Below are 15207 nucleotides of genomic sequence, written 5' to 3' on the forward strand. Positions count from 1 at the left end.
CATTTTATATAGCATGGTATTTAAATCTGTTCATCTATTATTGATTACTTCTTTCTTATTTTGGGGAGGGGCTGGATATCACTTTGTCAGGAGTACTCTTTCTAGAGTTAATTTAAAAAAGAAATATGAAATAGCATACAAAGAACAAAAATCACTATGTTGTCATATGAGCAATACAACTATTAAATAAGAGGAATCCATTACAGTTTTTTATGTAAATATGTTTTAGGAAATTATTAAGGACAATTACTTATTCTCAAAAGAATGTGGTCATTTACCTCTCTCACCTGAGATTATTGAAGTGTTTTCACTTTATCCTGGAGATTTAAAAATATACCTTCATATATTTGTCCTTATGATAAATAAAGTTGGCTAACCTGACCAGTTCTGTGTTTATAGTTTGATTCAAAGAATATCTTCATTTAAGTGGGATTTAAAATTTTAACTTCGAAATATTCAAGTTCAGAATTTGACTTCTTCTAGTTTATAGTAGAATGTGAGTGGCTTTAAGCTAAATAACACACAGCAACCAAGAAAAATTAAGAACATCTTAAAAATGGATTACATAACAATAGAACATGACATTTAATACCATAGATTATAGGAAAAGTTATCGGGAGACTTAATTTTATAGTAATGTTAAAAAGAAAAAAAGGAGGCAAGGTAAACTGAATATGTACACTCACTGTTCTGTATTGTCTTCTAATTCTAACCACTACTTCAAATCAATCCCTGGACTCAGCTCAGTAATAGAACTAAATTTGTAAATAATCACGAATCATGATGCTTACATTCTTCCACTGAAAAATGAAACCAAACTTCAATCAGACCCTTCTCAAAACGTGTGCTTCCCCTATACTCTGCATGTGTCTATGTTGCTTGCTCTTCCGAAGTCTGGTTTTTAGAAGCCCATATTAATTCCTAAGCAAGACTGCAGCGCCCACTGTAAATGTACATGGCTTTCTCAGCCTCATAACTTTCTTGGGTCACAAATGCACAATATCTGATGACACGGTGATCATCTTCCTTCTCCTTTCTCTTTTCAGCTCCTCTAACTTTCCTGTCAGAAGCCTGAAAAAATATGCGCAGTTACTGTTGCTGAGGGGAGACAAAGTTTAACTTCTGGGTTGGCAATCGGAGAATAATTCATGAGCAGATTTCTAGCAAATGATATGATTTGCTAAATTTTGGTCTTTGATTTATATTTATGTACTCCTGCTACTGCTAAGGTTTTGCCAACCTCAATTAGATCATGAATGAGATCATTTTAATTCAGCCCCCAAACTGTGACCTGACCATGGTCTGAAAGTGCTCAAAAAGTAATTTTAAGCCTCCCTTTGATTTGAAAAAGGAATATTGGTCGTTCATACAAATAACATAAAACTTAATTATTGGATGATTTGGCAGAGGACGTTCTTGCCAAACAACAGTCAATGCCAGCCACTGTGATGCTGGCGCTGCCCGGGCCCCAGAACCCACAGCCCCCTTGTATACGGGCGTTTGTTCATTGTGTCTCAGGGCAAGATGCTTTCAAATAGGATTCACGGATCTGGGAGGCAGGGTGCAAGGCGAAGGGTGCACCATATTTATAACTCCAGTTTAAAAATGCTGTCTCACCTAGAAGGGAAGTAGATCTGCGCTGTCAAATCACCAGGAGGCTGTGACAAAGGGAGCTTGCAGCCTGACACACGGTGTAACAACATAGCAAACACCTTTAATTCTGTCATGTCTCATACCCTTTACTTTCTCACACATTTGTGGCTGCTCGAATGTTGACACCTACACTCTTTTTCGAAACTAAATAAGGCAATCTTATTTAAGCCCCAATGCAACACCTGTAAAGTTATTCTTGTGCCCAGCAAAAAAAAAAAAAAAATAATAACCATTAACTCCTTCCTCATAAATGCCTCTCTGCTTGCTTTGGAAAGTCTCAAGTTGGTAACGGCCGGCCTGAGGCCCTGACTCTGAGGTGCACATGACCTCCCAAGCTCGGATAGATAGGCAACACTTCCCCCTTGAAAAGATGCGAAGGCTGAGATAATGTCACTGTCCGCACTGGCCTCTTACAGCTTTTCAAGTTGAAGCCCCTTTCTCCATCACAAACTTCTGGTGTCTTTTATAGGAAGGAGTGAGGCTCCAGCTGCTTCCTTCCCTCTAGCTACCGTAGTCTAATATTTTAAAAGCTAGAAATGAAAATAGCTTTTCTAAAGATATTTCCTGGAATTTTTAATGTGCTGCCTTGATTCCTTTTTTCTATCTTTTTTTTTTTCCTTGCCAATTATAAACCACCATTTGGAGGGCTTATGAGCAATGTAAGTCCACCTCATCTAATTAAACCACATTGTTTTAAAAGCTTGAACAGTTTTCATGTCTACAAGACTTGTCTGAATAATAAACTGCTAGAGCTAGAATTCTGAGTGTCTTTAGAGAGCCAGGATTTTATCTGCTGAGCGCAAAAGGCCAGGCACTCAAAGAGTTAAAGAGTGTTCCCGCATAGCTGGGTAGGTTAATATCACAGCTGCCTGGTAAAGCATTATCCCAGTACCTCACTTAACAAAAGCCTCCTTTTGCAAACAGACTCCCACTTTCCCCCCAAGTGTCCAAAGGTGTTTACTGAAGTAAATCTGCCTAAATCCTTCATTGCTTGGGTCATGGGGGTGGATAGGAGGGGTGGAAGGTGTAGGGATAATCTCTTTTTGTAAATTCTGTAAATCTTCTGGGAAAAAGGAAAAAAAATTCAGGAATCTGTGTCACATGTTCGCGTACAACTTCTAATATCTACCGTTAGTTCTGCTCTTATAAGTGAAATCTGCCACAATGGCTATTGGAAAAGCCCCCATTTCAAATTATTCACTCTGCTGTTTGAAGAGATTGCACCTCCAAAGTTGTATGTGTGCGCATGTGTGTGCATTGTATGCTTAATCTAATTGTTGAAGAAAAACTGCTGGTATCTTAAAAGTGGTTTCAGAAAGGAAAAAAAAAAAGGCAAGACAGTTTAGGAGCAAGATAATGTAGCTGAAAAGTTGTCACGAGAGGTTTCTGCTCTTGCTGTGGTCTCATTCCAATACCATTAACTGCATGTTACTTTTGCATGTTGAAAATGGAGGCAAATAACACAGTAAAACCTGACAGGTCCACCTGCGAGGGTTTAAACAGTTCCCAGGAAGAAGGAGCCCTTTAGGCGCAAACTTTCTCTCACTAGAGAATGTGAATACCACCAACCCCTCCCTACAAATCTTGAAGCATCCAGTTTGAGATACAAAAAGGCTGTCATCTCACAAATGTTAAACATACTAAAAAAATCTGAAAAAAAAGTATGGAGAAGGTGTGAAAAACGTGGCACTTTACAGCCCTCAAAGCTTTTTAAAATAGAACAACTTTTCCCCCTAAAATTCTTTTCAGAGAATTTTTTTTTTCCTTTTTGGCTCATTTGAGACTTTCTTTCTTGGCTTTTTTCCCCTTTCATTTGAAAATATGAATTATCATAAAAAGTCAGGGGGAAAAATGGGAAAGTCTTTTCCAGTTTTCCTGAGGATTTGTCAGTGCGTTCAGGCAGGGTATGAGCACCCGTCACAGAAACCAGACCAGGGGCCCCGGGCTCCAGCGCCCCCGCCCCTCCGCCCGCAGTGCCCTCACCTCTCCGGGCCGCTGGTCAGCAACCAGACTTAGCAAAGCCAAATCCTAGGCAGCACTCAAGGGCGGGAAGTCCACACACCTGACCCCCAATCTACCAGGCTTCTGGGGGAGAATCTGATCCCACCCCTGACACTTTTTACCTCAAGTGTTGAGCGGGTGGCCATGAATAGTACAGACATGCCATCTTGTAACACTATATGCCTGTCAGGAGGGACAGGGCCTGGGTGAGCAGCAACTATATAAGGCTGGTAACTAGGGGAAGCCCAACAAACAGCCACAAACACCTAAGTTATTTCACTCAGCTACTACCCTCTCTGCCTGTCTCTCTCTCTCTCTCTCTCTCTCTCTCTCTCTCTCTCTCTCTCTCTCCCTCTCTCTCTCTCTCTCTCTCTCTCTCTTTCTTTTCATCTTGGCTTTCTGTGGCAGAATGCAAATGGAGCCTGCCGGCGGTGAAAGGGCTGAATTGTGATTAAGAAGAAGAAGAGCTCCTTTCTTTGTTCTCCCCTCAGGGGATGTTTACTGGGAGAGACACAGCGGATCAGATATGAAAGGCATTCAGGTCAGCATTGATGTGAGCGAAAGTGAAATCATACCTAAGGCATTCAAAAGACCGCCGTGTCAGGGGTTCAGCTAACGGTGCAGCTACTGTGTGTGTATCTTCCCGGAGAGGCAAAAATCTTTTCACAGACTGGCAATTTTTTTTTTCCTCCCTAATTTACTACAAAATTATAAAAGTTTTTCCTTCCTGTTTACCGCCCACCACATGACACAAGAGTTAGAATTTTCTCTCTTCATGGACCACACGCAAAATCACACTAACTTCTAATAACTGTTACCTAAATGAACCAGAAAGGCACCATCTGAACTGTAAAATCTTTTTTTTTTAAACAGGTGTATTCATGTGGGCTACATACATGCATAATATGTGAGGGAGAACAGAGAGAAGAGAAAAGCCAAAAGGCACATGCATAGATGGCTTTTCCTCATACCTCCCTCAGAGGAAACACAAGAGAAAACACACACATGCACACACACACAGCATAAAAACACCACAGAACACCTTAAAACGAAATCCTTTATTTACTTTGTAACTACTAGTTACACTTTTCCTGAGAGCTTTCACTCTGACACGACTGTCACCCAAGATAAAAGTATTTGCCACATAGCTATTAAGGCAGAGGCTTCCATAGAGCCTACTGATCATTATCGTTTTCCTTTTAAAAACTGCTTGATGAAGAAATACTTGGATCTTACTTTTTAAAAGTTTACACTCCCCACAGCCCAAATAGTCATTCAATAGATTTTCCAAGTGGTAAGCTGATGCTGTTGGCATAAACAAGAGCTATGTAAATATATACAAAATTCACAAATCACAGCAAACATACAAATAATGAGGAAGTGCCTGGATGTTTCAAGGCTTAAAAATGAAAAGGAAAATCACATTTCATCTTCTGATTGCTAAAGAAAGAAAAGAAGTAAAGGGGGGGGAGATAGAGCTATATTTATTGGTTTTAAATCATTCTTCTCTTCTGCTCTGAATTATTTTTTTCAACCTTCACATCTTGGCTAAAAAGCATATTTGGGCTTATGTTAACATCTGCTTTTGTGGTGACATTTAATTCTGTATATTTTCAACTAGTGTTTCTGCATCACAGATTTTCCTCCTTTTTCTCTTTGCTCTAAAAAGACAACCAAAGAGCAATCAAAAAGGTGTCTGACTTGGCCATTCAGACAATTGCCCCCTTGTGGGAATGCGGGAATGAATGGTACAGTGGACACCCCAGCACCATTGACGTTATAAACATGTAAATGAAACACATTAGGGCAGACAATCAATTGTCTGTGAGCATTGCAAACCTGCACTCCCTCTCTCTGTGACAGGCACAAAATAGTGTCTACCTTGGGAAGCCACGGTGCTGGAGAGGAAAAGGACAAAGAATTCCCTTTCACACAGAAGAAAATGCACCTTAAAAGCCTTGGAAGAATGCAGATGACAAAAACTGTTGTGAGGAAAAGAATCTCCCACATCTTAGAATAAACGCGGCGCTGCTAGAGAGCTAGCAACGCCCTCCTTTCCTACCTTCAGGGTAGACACACATTTTTCCCAGGAAATATTCTTAATATTGCATTAGGGTCTTTAATAACCTCTTGGAATTTTCTTTACTTTAAGCACATTAAGAAAGAAAGAAGCATCTGAAACCCATGACATAGCAGTTTAGCAGGGAACTTTAATCCTGGTTTTATCCATATTAGAAAACAAATGTTTAAAGACCTGAATTAATTATCATTTGGCAACAGATAAACAATGTAAAGTTTAAAATCCTTAGCCTACCCTTACCCCTGGTGGACCATGATGCTATGGACGCCACCAGGCTACTGGCTGTGCTATGAAGAAAAGCATGTCTTTACCCCAATTGACTTAGTTTTTCCAAACCGAAATAAAACAAATAGATCAGTCTAGATACATAGCTCCCAGCCTTGTGTGTGTGCAGCTTGACATAACTTGCAGAAGATCTCCACAGAGAGAAAAGGATGGAGATGGATATCTTTGAGAACTGGTACCTGCCACACAAGCTGCCTGAGTGCTCTGAGAGTCAGCAAAACAGGCTCCCTATAAGCCCATCAACTTTACGAAGAAAGCTTCTTGCCAAAGATTTCCATCCTTGCAAAGATAACCAAGTCTGAACTGACGACTGTGATCGGAAGGAAACTTCCCTGCCTCAGTGCATATTGAAGGGCTCTGACTCTCGGTTGCCCCATCCCAACTTCACCTCTCAGGGAGCAGAGCTGGGAGTCATCTCCTGAGGAAGGGGTTGATTGTACATCCTTTTCTTTTCTTTTAAGCATCACTGTTTGGGAGCAACTTCTCCGACCCTCATAGCCTCTGACCACCACTACCAGCACCTCCACTCCCTTTAAGGAAGTAGTAAAAAGGAGTGAGGACTTATTTTAAACAAGGGTGATCATTTCTGCTCATCTGATTGTTTCTACTCTCGGATCCAAAGCCCTGAGAACATTCAACTTGATCCCTTTTCTTTCCCACTGCAAACCAGAGAGCAGAGGCTTTTGTAGAAAGCTCCCCCTCTGCCTCACACAGTCCCCAACCCTTTAGCGGAAACTTTGCAGAAAAATGAAATTTAACTTTTCTTTCCTCCTTCCATTTCCTTCCCCCCACTCCTCCTAATTCAGTTTTCCTTTGAAAGACAACTTCATTCCCTTCTCTGAAACAAGCAGTTTCCGGATTTGATTTTTGTGACAACGTGCATGTGTCTGTGCGGTTGTTCAGAGGCCGGTGCGGGGAGGCGGCGGGCTGGGGAGGCAGGCCCCTCTCCCCGGCTCCGTGGGAGGCAGGAGGGAGGCAGGAGCATCCCGGGAACTGCTGCCCCAATCATGGGCAAAAGCAACAAACTTTGCAAGTTACAAACGGGGCCGTGCCGGTGGCAGGCAGCAGCAGGGCATCTCGCGCTCCGAGTGCTCATTTCTGACTCCAAGGCTGTGTAGAGATAGTGGGGTATAATCAGGGGAATGAAACAGGGGGGCTGGGTTTCCCCCTCCTCTCCAGCTTCAGTGAAAGTGTTACAAAGTGAGTCAGGCGACTGAGGATCATCTGACTGAACTTTCTTGAAACCGACACACATTCTTGTCTGCGGGCAACAACTCGCTTTTTGCCTCTTTCCCCCTCACCCCACTACCCCTTTTCCTCCTGCATATCTTATTTTCTGGGAAGAGATTTCATCCCTTCCATGTGGGGGAAAGGAGACTGCCTGCCTGCTATGGGTTAACTTGGCCCTGGCACTGCCTTTGCCAGGCATCTTGTTAGCCTGAGAATCTGGAAGGTGAGATTTGAGATTCTTGTTTCTCTCTTTGTACATTTATTTTCCTCGAATTACCTCCTTCTTCTTTGATTTTTAATAATTGTATACACAGCATTGTCTTCTAACCCACATTCTTGACCAGCCTTTCAAACACACACACTGCTTTGTACGTTTTATCTCCTTGTCGCCTTAGTCTATATATACACTGTTGACTTCATTAAAATTATATAAAGTGCCATTCTAGGTTCCTGGATGACCATCTCTCTTTTTTTTCCTTTGCAGCTTCTACTTCTATGATTATTATTGCCATTATTCCTTTCCAGGAATTTCTATATGATTTTGATAAGCATCATCATATTTAGTGTTATCAGCAAAGACACAAGCTCAAAAGTGACATCTTTTCCATGAATCCAGGAAAGAAGAAAAATCCACTCAGTTCAGATAAATCCTAGCAATTCCCAAAGGGAAAGGCATTGGATATGTGTTTGATGAGAAAGAAAATGGAAAAGCCGGGGGTGGGGGTCTCTTCTACCTGCTTCTCAGTCCGATTAAACCCAATGAAAAACACAAGTAACCAATATACAGCATGTTTTCTCAAAGATTATTTGGAAAAAGAGACAGGCAACAGTCAAAGTTACAAAAGCTGTAAGCAATAGATAGGCTTGATGTTAAGTGTGCAGGGTTTGGGCTAAACACTTTAAAACGTGCAATTCAACTTTCCACTTTGGAGTGTGGAGGTTTCTCCCAAGTTAGTGGCTGGGTGGAGGGGAAATGGTTGCAGGGTCCCTGATTGCGCACCTCCCTGGCACTCCACCGCCAGCTGCGAAGCCCCTCAGGGGCCTCCCTCTCCGCCAGCCCCCCTCTAGGGGTTCCCAGGAAGCTGGGATCCCTCTATTTCCCTAGACCTGGGCTCTGGCCTGACCTCACTGCCGTGGCCAGGCTGGTCATCATCGGTGGCAAAATCCCGAAGGGGGTGGAAGGAGGAAGGAAGGTAAGAGGAGACAAACACTCTAAATAGTCTTCCCTGCAAAAGAACACTTCTGGCAGTCTTGTTATTAATCTCATTCTTTTTTCTCTCAAAAAATGACTGTTTAACATAAGAAAAAAAAAAAAAACCTCCTTGACACAAAGCTTTTGTTATCCAGTTGATCAGCAATGTGCTCTAGATACTTGTAAGAGGGGGGAAAAAGCCCCACAACAGACATTGATTTTAGAAAATCAATAACCAACATTTAATAAAAGGAACAGAGGAAACACAGGATAGGAGACAGGGACATTAGGTGTAATTTTAGTGTCTACTAAATTACCCAGAGATGGGGAAGGGGAGGTCTCCTGTGTAAGGACCACCTTAAATAATGCCAGACACCAGAGTGAAAAAAAAAATTAAATTAACAGAGGGAGAGTGTGTGGGGGGGGTAGAAGAAGAGGGAGAAGAGACGGGGCAGAGAGAGAGAGAGAGAGAGACTTAAAAAGAGGCAGCCTGAACTGAATCTTGGGGAAGCAGCTCGGAATATATTATTGTACTTGTTTTTCTGTAATACTAAGCCAAGCAAATAGATCAAAGACAGCACAAAGGGGAAAGGCAGGATAACGTAAGGAACAGTTTCTGACTAAAATTTCTCTATCACTCCCCCATATGGCTCGACACCTCCACCACAACAAGCAAAAGACACACACACACACACACACACACACACACACACACACACGAGAGAGAGAGAGAGAGAGAGAGAGAGAGAGAGAGAGAGAGAGAGAGAGAGAGAGAGAGAGAGAGAGAGAGAGAGAGATGGAAGCATCATTCGTCTCTAATCAAAATTCTCTCGTCTTTGTGTTTTTCGCCTTCCAGCACCCCACACTGCGCCCCCAGCCGCCCCCTCCCCGCTGCGCAGCTCTGGTGCAGGCCGGGGGCGCGCACAATTGTCTTCTCTAGAGGAAAGTTGCTCCAAGTGGGCCCGGCGGTCCCAGCGAGGCGCGGGCTGGGGTTGCGGGAGGCCGGGAGGCCGGGCCGGCGCTGCGTCTCCGCGCCTGGCTCGGGAGCGTCTACGCGGCCCCGCGCCGCCGGGTGCTTGGGCTGAGAGCGAGGGGAGCGAGAAGTTTCCTTTCCGAGTCTGGGCTGGAGCTTGTTCGCTTGTTTGTTTTGGGGGTTGGTTTTTTTTCTTTTTAGACTCAGTTGTCCTCCGTCAGCTCCCCCCCGGCACCCTCGCTCGTCCCCAGCCCTCTCCCCTCCCCCAGGCGCCTTCCGCGCTCTTGCCAATCACTTTTCTCTTTTATTCCCACGATTTTGTTTGGGGTAATACCTAAGGGGTCCCCTCTCTCGCTCTCTTCCTCTCCGTTTCTCACTCTCCCCTCGTCCCTTCTCTGCCTCTCTCCAAGATGGACCTACTAAACTGTCACCCTGCCCTGTAATCTTCCAGCTCTGGTCTGTGTGTCCCCCTCGTACCCCCGTCTCCTTCCTCCTTCCTGACTCAGCCTGGATAACGGGCTCCTCCTGACCATGTAGAAACTGCCCGGAAAAAGTCTCGCTGCGCCCTGCGACTCCTCCGGTCCCCAGCGTGGGGGCCAGAGCCTGCCGGAGAGGAGTCACTGGTCCCCGCGCCCGCACCGACCCCGCCGGACCCCGCGCGGGGCCGGCCGAGTCCCTCCCACCTCCGGGTCCGGGAGCGCTGGGCCGGGCCCCGCTGCCCGCGGACCGTTACTTGGCGCACGGAGAGGCGGCCGGGAGACTCCGGCAAGAAACTTTAAGCCTTGCTGAGGCACAGCCCCGGGTCCCCTCTCCCGCCCTCGCAGTCCCTCTGCCACCCCCGCCCCCGCCCGGGATCCTGCCGGACCTGGCGCCCGGGCCCCCGCCCTGCCCTCGCCGGACGCGCCCGGAGCCCGGCCGGAGCCCCGGCGGGCCGGGCGCGAGCGGAGCGGGAGGCGGAGGCGGAGGCGCAGGGAGGGCGGAGGTGGGGGCGCGAGGAGGCGGCGGGGCTGGGGGCGCGGGGCCCCCGCCGGACCCCCGCGCCCGGAGCCCCCGGGCGCCCGACGCTCACTTTGCCCGGCACTTCCCCAACTCCCCCCCGGTCCGGCCGCCGCGCGCGCCGGGCTCCGGCGCCGGCCGCGGAGGGAGGCTCGCCCGCGAGCCCCGGCGCCGCCACCGCCGCCGCCGCCTCGGTTCCTTTCCCCCTCTCCCCTCCTGCTCCCCGGGTCTGGAGCCGCGGAGTGGCCCGGAAAAGTTTGGTTCGGGCCGCTTCTTACCGTTTTTCCTCCTGGGATTGGCTTGTTTGCGCCTCTTGCACCGGGGGCCATCCGCCATGATCGGCTGCTTCATTGATAAGAGCGGATCAGATGGCAGTTCGCATGGACTCGGCGCCCTGCTTCGGCAGCACGCAGGCTCGATCTAGCAACCAAACACAGCGACAATGTGGGCATCGCCCGCGCCCATTGAAGCGCGCGCGGGCCGCCCCAGGGAGCCGGGCCAGGGCCCCGGCGAGCACCCATCCGCGCCCCCAGCGCCAAAGCGAAACTTCGGCGGCCCCCTCCCCGCCCCCCGCCCCTGCCTTGGCCCCGAGGCGCTTTGTGTTTGTTACTGTTTGGTGTGTTGCACCCGCGAGGGGATCAGAGACAAGAATTACATCTTCAAATGAGTCATAACTCCTGACCGTATGAGGGAATGCACACGGCGGTACAGCGAGACTGCTTGACTCAGGGCTAGGCGGACCCTTTCCTCCGAAAAGTCCTCAGCCCGGCTCGGGAACTTGGGGTGAGGCGAGGCTTTCTTTCGCTCTCATCTTTTCTCACACTCCCGCCGCACCGCACCCCCCCCCCCACCGCCAGCCCCCCACCCAACCATTTCCCAGAGGAAACAAACAAACAAACAACGCGAAACAGCCCCTGGATGAAGCACACTCGGGCAAATTGATAATAGTAATTATAGGAAGCCCACTCGCCCGTGCCCCCTCCCCTCCCCGTTCGGAGTTTATCGAGGCGCTGTCTCTGCCTCCCCCCACCCCCCGCCCCCAAATTAAGATTTCCCGTTTTAACGCCGCCATAAGAAATATAATTATAAGCCTCTTTGGACACTGTCCCTTCGCCCCCACCTCCCACCCCCCCCACCACCACTTTGACAATATTTACTTAAGTATTTCCCCCCCCCCCACCTCACTCACACACATGCTCCCCCACACCGGTTCCCTTAAATAGTTCCAGTAGAAAAAAAAAATTTTTTTTTTCCTTTTTTCTTCCCCCCCCCCCTCAAGAAAGGAAAGAGAAAGTCTAACCACTACGGCCAATACTTTTAAGCTCTACTGAAATGATCCTATCCTTTCTGGCTTCGAAACTTTTGTACCTAAAAATCGAGAGAGGCGCTGCATTTTTTCAGCTGAAACTGTCAAAACTTGGAGTAGGGGAACCTCGGAGGCAGGCAGGAGAGGAGGAGAATCCCGAAACTCGGTGGAGGTTGGGAAGATGCTGTGCCTCGAGGATTAGTTTAAACAGGGGGCTATAAAAGATGTAACAGATGCAAACTGTAACACAAGGGCCATTAACCCTTTCTCTGCCAAGCACACTCAGTCCCCACGCCCCGCACCTATTGTCTCCTGTGTTAGAAGCTTTGCAGAAAACCTGGAAAGTGAGTATCAGTTTCCACACATTTGCTCAGAGGGGTGAAGTGGGGGTGGGGGCAGAGAAGGGGAAGTGGATGTTTTAGAAAGCACCTTAAATTTACCTAGGCATATATAGTAGGAGACTTTTAATTTGTTTGACACATTTTTTTTTATCAATTCTTGCCTGTCGTATTGATCTGAAATTGTTGGGGAAAATTCTGAAATAAATAAATGGTCACACAAATGTCTGGGATGAAACAGCTGGCCTGTCTGTATTCATGCTGAGACCTACACACGATTGCATATAAATACATGTTTAATAAAGTAAGTTGCTAGTTTTATGAGCATGTGTGTGCGAGGGAGAGACAGGGCATTTGTGCTGTAAACTTTATCTTTGCCTGTTATTCCTAACTCTGGAGTTAGTAATCTTGCCCTCATCATTACAGGGAGAGAATGTAAAATATATAAGTAGGTGGGAGATAAACACATTCATGTTAGCCGGGCTCATCACTGTTCCTGGGAACTCCTGATATCTCTCTCTCTCGACTTTTCAGTGCCAAAGTATGGAATGGGAAGTGTGTGTGTATGTGTCTCCTATTAAGCCCATGTCTATATTACTTAGCCATTTAAAATACAATTTCAAAAGTTTTCCTAATTTAAAATCCTAATATCCTGACAGCAGTTTTCTTCCCAGCTGTAGTGACCCCCCCTCCACTTGGTAAACGACTCAAGTTCCATGAGGACTTTCACTTCTTTATTTATAATCACAGAAGTGAGGTGTTACTTCACACACATACACACACAAAGAATGAAATAAAGAAATGAAACTCGCTAAGCAGACAAAAACAAGCAACTTTCTGCTTAGAAAACAGCCTTCTCCGGTGGGAGAGCATGGACTGCCATGTCTAAGAGAAAGACTTGCCCCCCGAATTTGGTAGGTCTGTACTGACCAAGTTTTGTAATTATTAACAGGTATTTGCCAAGTTCTAATTGTTGAATATAATGAATAGAAAGTAGATGCGAAAATAGAGCAGGAGCTCTCCCCTTGATGAGTTTTTATTCCAGCCATATAGTTCTCGATAAAACTTTTCCTAGGCTGGGTAGCAAGAGGCACCTTTAGTTACCTGAATGGACAGGTACAGTGCAGATTATTTGGAGGAGGAAAAAAGGAGAGAAAAGGAAGGAGACAGAGCGAGGCTGCGAGAGAAAGCGAAGAAGCTACTCTTGGGAAAAGCTTGCCATAAAGGAGCTAAACCCACCTGAAATTCCTGCCCACGGACACCCCTTCTCACTTCAGACTCACATCCCCACTCAAAATGAGAAAATTAGAAAAGGAGGATGGGGGACGAGCACACCGAAAAGGGATAAAAAGAGAGAAAAGGGAAGAAAAAAACCTACCTGCGAAGTCTTGTTTGTAGTTTTGGCCAGAAATGGTGAGAAGAAAAAGCATGAAGAAGCCGCGAAGTGTGGGGGAGAAAAAGGTGGAAGCGAAGAAACAGCTCCCGGAGCAAACTGTACAAAAACCTCGCCAAGAGTGTCGGGAGGCAGGACCGTTATTCCTGCGGAGCAGGTTAGAACTGATCTCTTTCGGCCACTCCAGGAAACACAAACCTGGGGACGGACTGACGTGTTACGCCTCTTCTAATGACATTTTTTTCTTTTTCTTTTCTGTAGGAGAGAGAGGAGAGACCCTGAAACACGCGCCACCTATCTTTGTGGGGAGGGATAATTGAAGCGCCCTGAGCGTGAGCATCATGTGAAAACGTGATCGCCAAGTTTCTCTCTGGGAAAGGATCTGGGATAGATTATACCTTGAAGTCTCCGCAAACGCTTTAGTGGAAGAAATGAAATTCCACCTCCCTCCCTTCCTCTCTCTCCCTCCCTTTCGGCGGCTCCCTCCCTCCCTCCTTTCTCCACGCCCCCCCTCCCCCGTCAAGCCTTTGGCATCATTATCCTCATCACTAAATCCTACAGAGTACAGGGCGGAAAACGGTGCACACCATTCACAGAACTGGAGAACTCCAAGGGGCGAAAGTTAAAGGGAAAGATCCCAGGTCCTCCATCCAGATCGCCTCTTCTTACACAGATATCTCTAATGACCAGATTTGAGATGCACATCAAGTTGTGTGGATGTCTCAGCACGGCTTCTGGAACTAAATTCTTTGCCCTTTCTCTTAATTTTTTTTTTTTTTCTTTTTAGATGCCAGAGCCAGAAGAAAAAAAAATACTGCTGCATATGAGCTGCATCTTAGGGCATGTGTGTTAGGATGTGTGTGTGTGTGATGAATTTCTGGATTGGATCCCAATATTAAAAAGTAGTTTGGCATTTTAATAAAGGGTCTCTAAGTAAATTAACATAGAACGCTCGCTTGACCGATCTCTGAATCTCTCTACATCTAAGGGAGACCTCACTACAAAGTGAGGGAGTGTGCAGAGGGAGGCAGGGAGAAAAAGGAGAAAGGCCATAGAGAAACTTAGCAGGGAAGGAAGAGCATGATATTAAACGGCATGGGGTCTAAGTTTTGGAGTATATATTTTTTGATATTGCAATTAAAGTAAAATTAAAAAGAAAAGACTCCACCTTTGCTCTGAAGGGATTGGTTATGCAAATATGGAAGGGATTTCCTGGAGAATACAGCTTTCTACTGTATGGTTAATTAAATAATTACTCAAAAGCTTCCAACGTGACGCTTCTGTCGTAATCCAATCAGGTTACATAGGTCCTAAACAAGAAAGATATTTTCCACATCTGGAAGTCAGCAATTTAGCAAGTACTGCACATTATTAACCAATTCAGAGCCCACTTCCCAGGGGAATTTTTTTGAAGTTTAAGTGTTCTTAACCAATGCTCTGCTGTTTTGTTAATCAAAAAGCTGGTTTACACTGCACATAATTGGAACTAATATAGAAGTAAATAAAGGCAGCCAAATTTGAGGATGCTGAGCACAGGCATTTATCGGAAAAGGAAGAAATCTCTTAGCCTCGGATGGTTCCAGGCTCAATTTCTTAAAGAACTGTAAGGCTTTTTTTTTTTTCCTTTCTTTCTTTCTTTCTTTCTTTTTTTTTTTTTTTGAGTGAAAGTGCTTGAGAACCTCAGAGCACAAATAAACTTCCAGTCCCACAGCCTTTGGGCTTCCTTGGAAAGGTAAAGGTGGAGGTGTGAAGAGGACCAA

The 15207-nt window shown here is 45.9% G+C and overlaps 1 protein-coding gene across 3 annotated transcripts in view; it reads right to left on the reverse strand.

Annotated features, from left to right (window-relative positions):
* ZEB2 (zinc finger E-box binding homeobox 2) overlaps positions 1-13734 on the reverse strand; it is a 136489-nt gene extending 122755 nt beyond the window's left edge. The window contains exons 1-2 of one of the 3 annotated variants that reach the window (XM_012744771.3): positions 13433-13734; positions 10689-10830 (exon numbers count right to left, since the gene is read on the reverse strand). In XM_012744771.3, the coding sequence (XP_012600225.1) occupies positions 10689-10761 (73 nt within the window). In that variant the 5' untranslated portion in view covers positions 10762-10830; positions 13433-13734. Of the gene's footprint in view, positions 1-10688; positions 10831-11020; positions 11177-11778; positions 12323-13432 lie in introns of those variants that run through there. The other 2 variants (XM_076005505.1, XM_076005504.1) reach the window with 2 other exon arrangements.
* Positions 13735-15207: the final 1473 nt, after the last annotated feature.

This window comes from Microcebus murinus, chromosome 8, assembly GCF_040939455.1.
Source record: "Microcebus murinus isolate Inina chromosome 8, M.murinus_Inina_mat1.0, whole genome shotgun sequence".
NCBI classification, from domain to species: Eukaryota; Metazoa; Chordata; class Mammalia; order Primates; family Cheirogaleidae; genus Microcebus; species Microcebus murinus.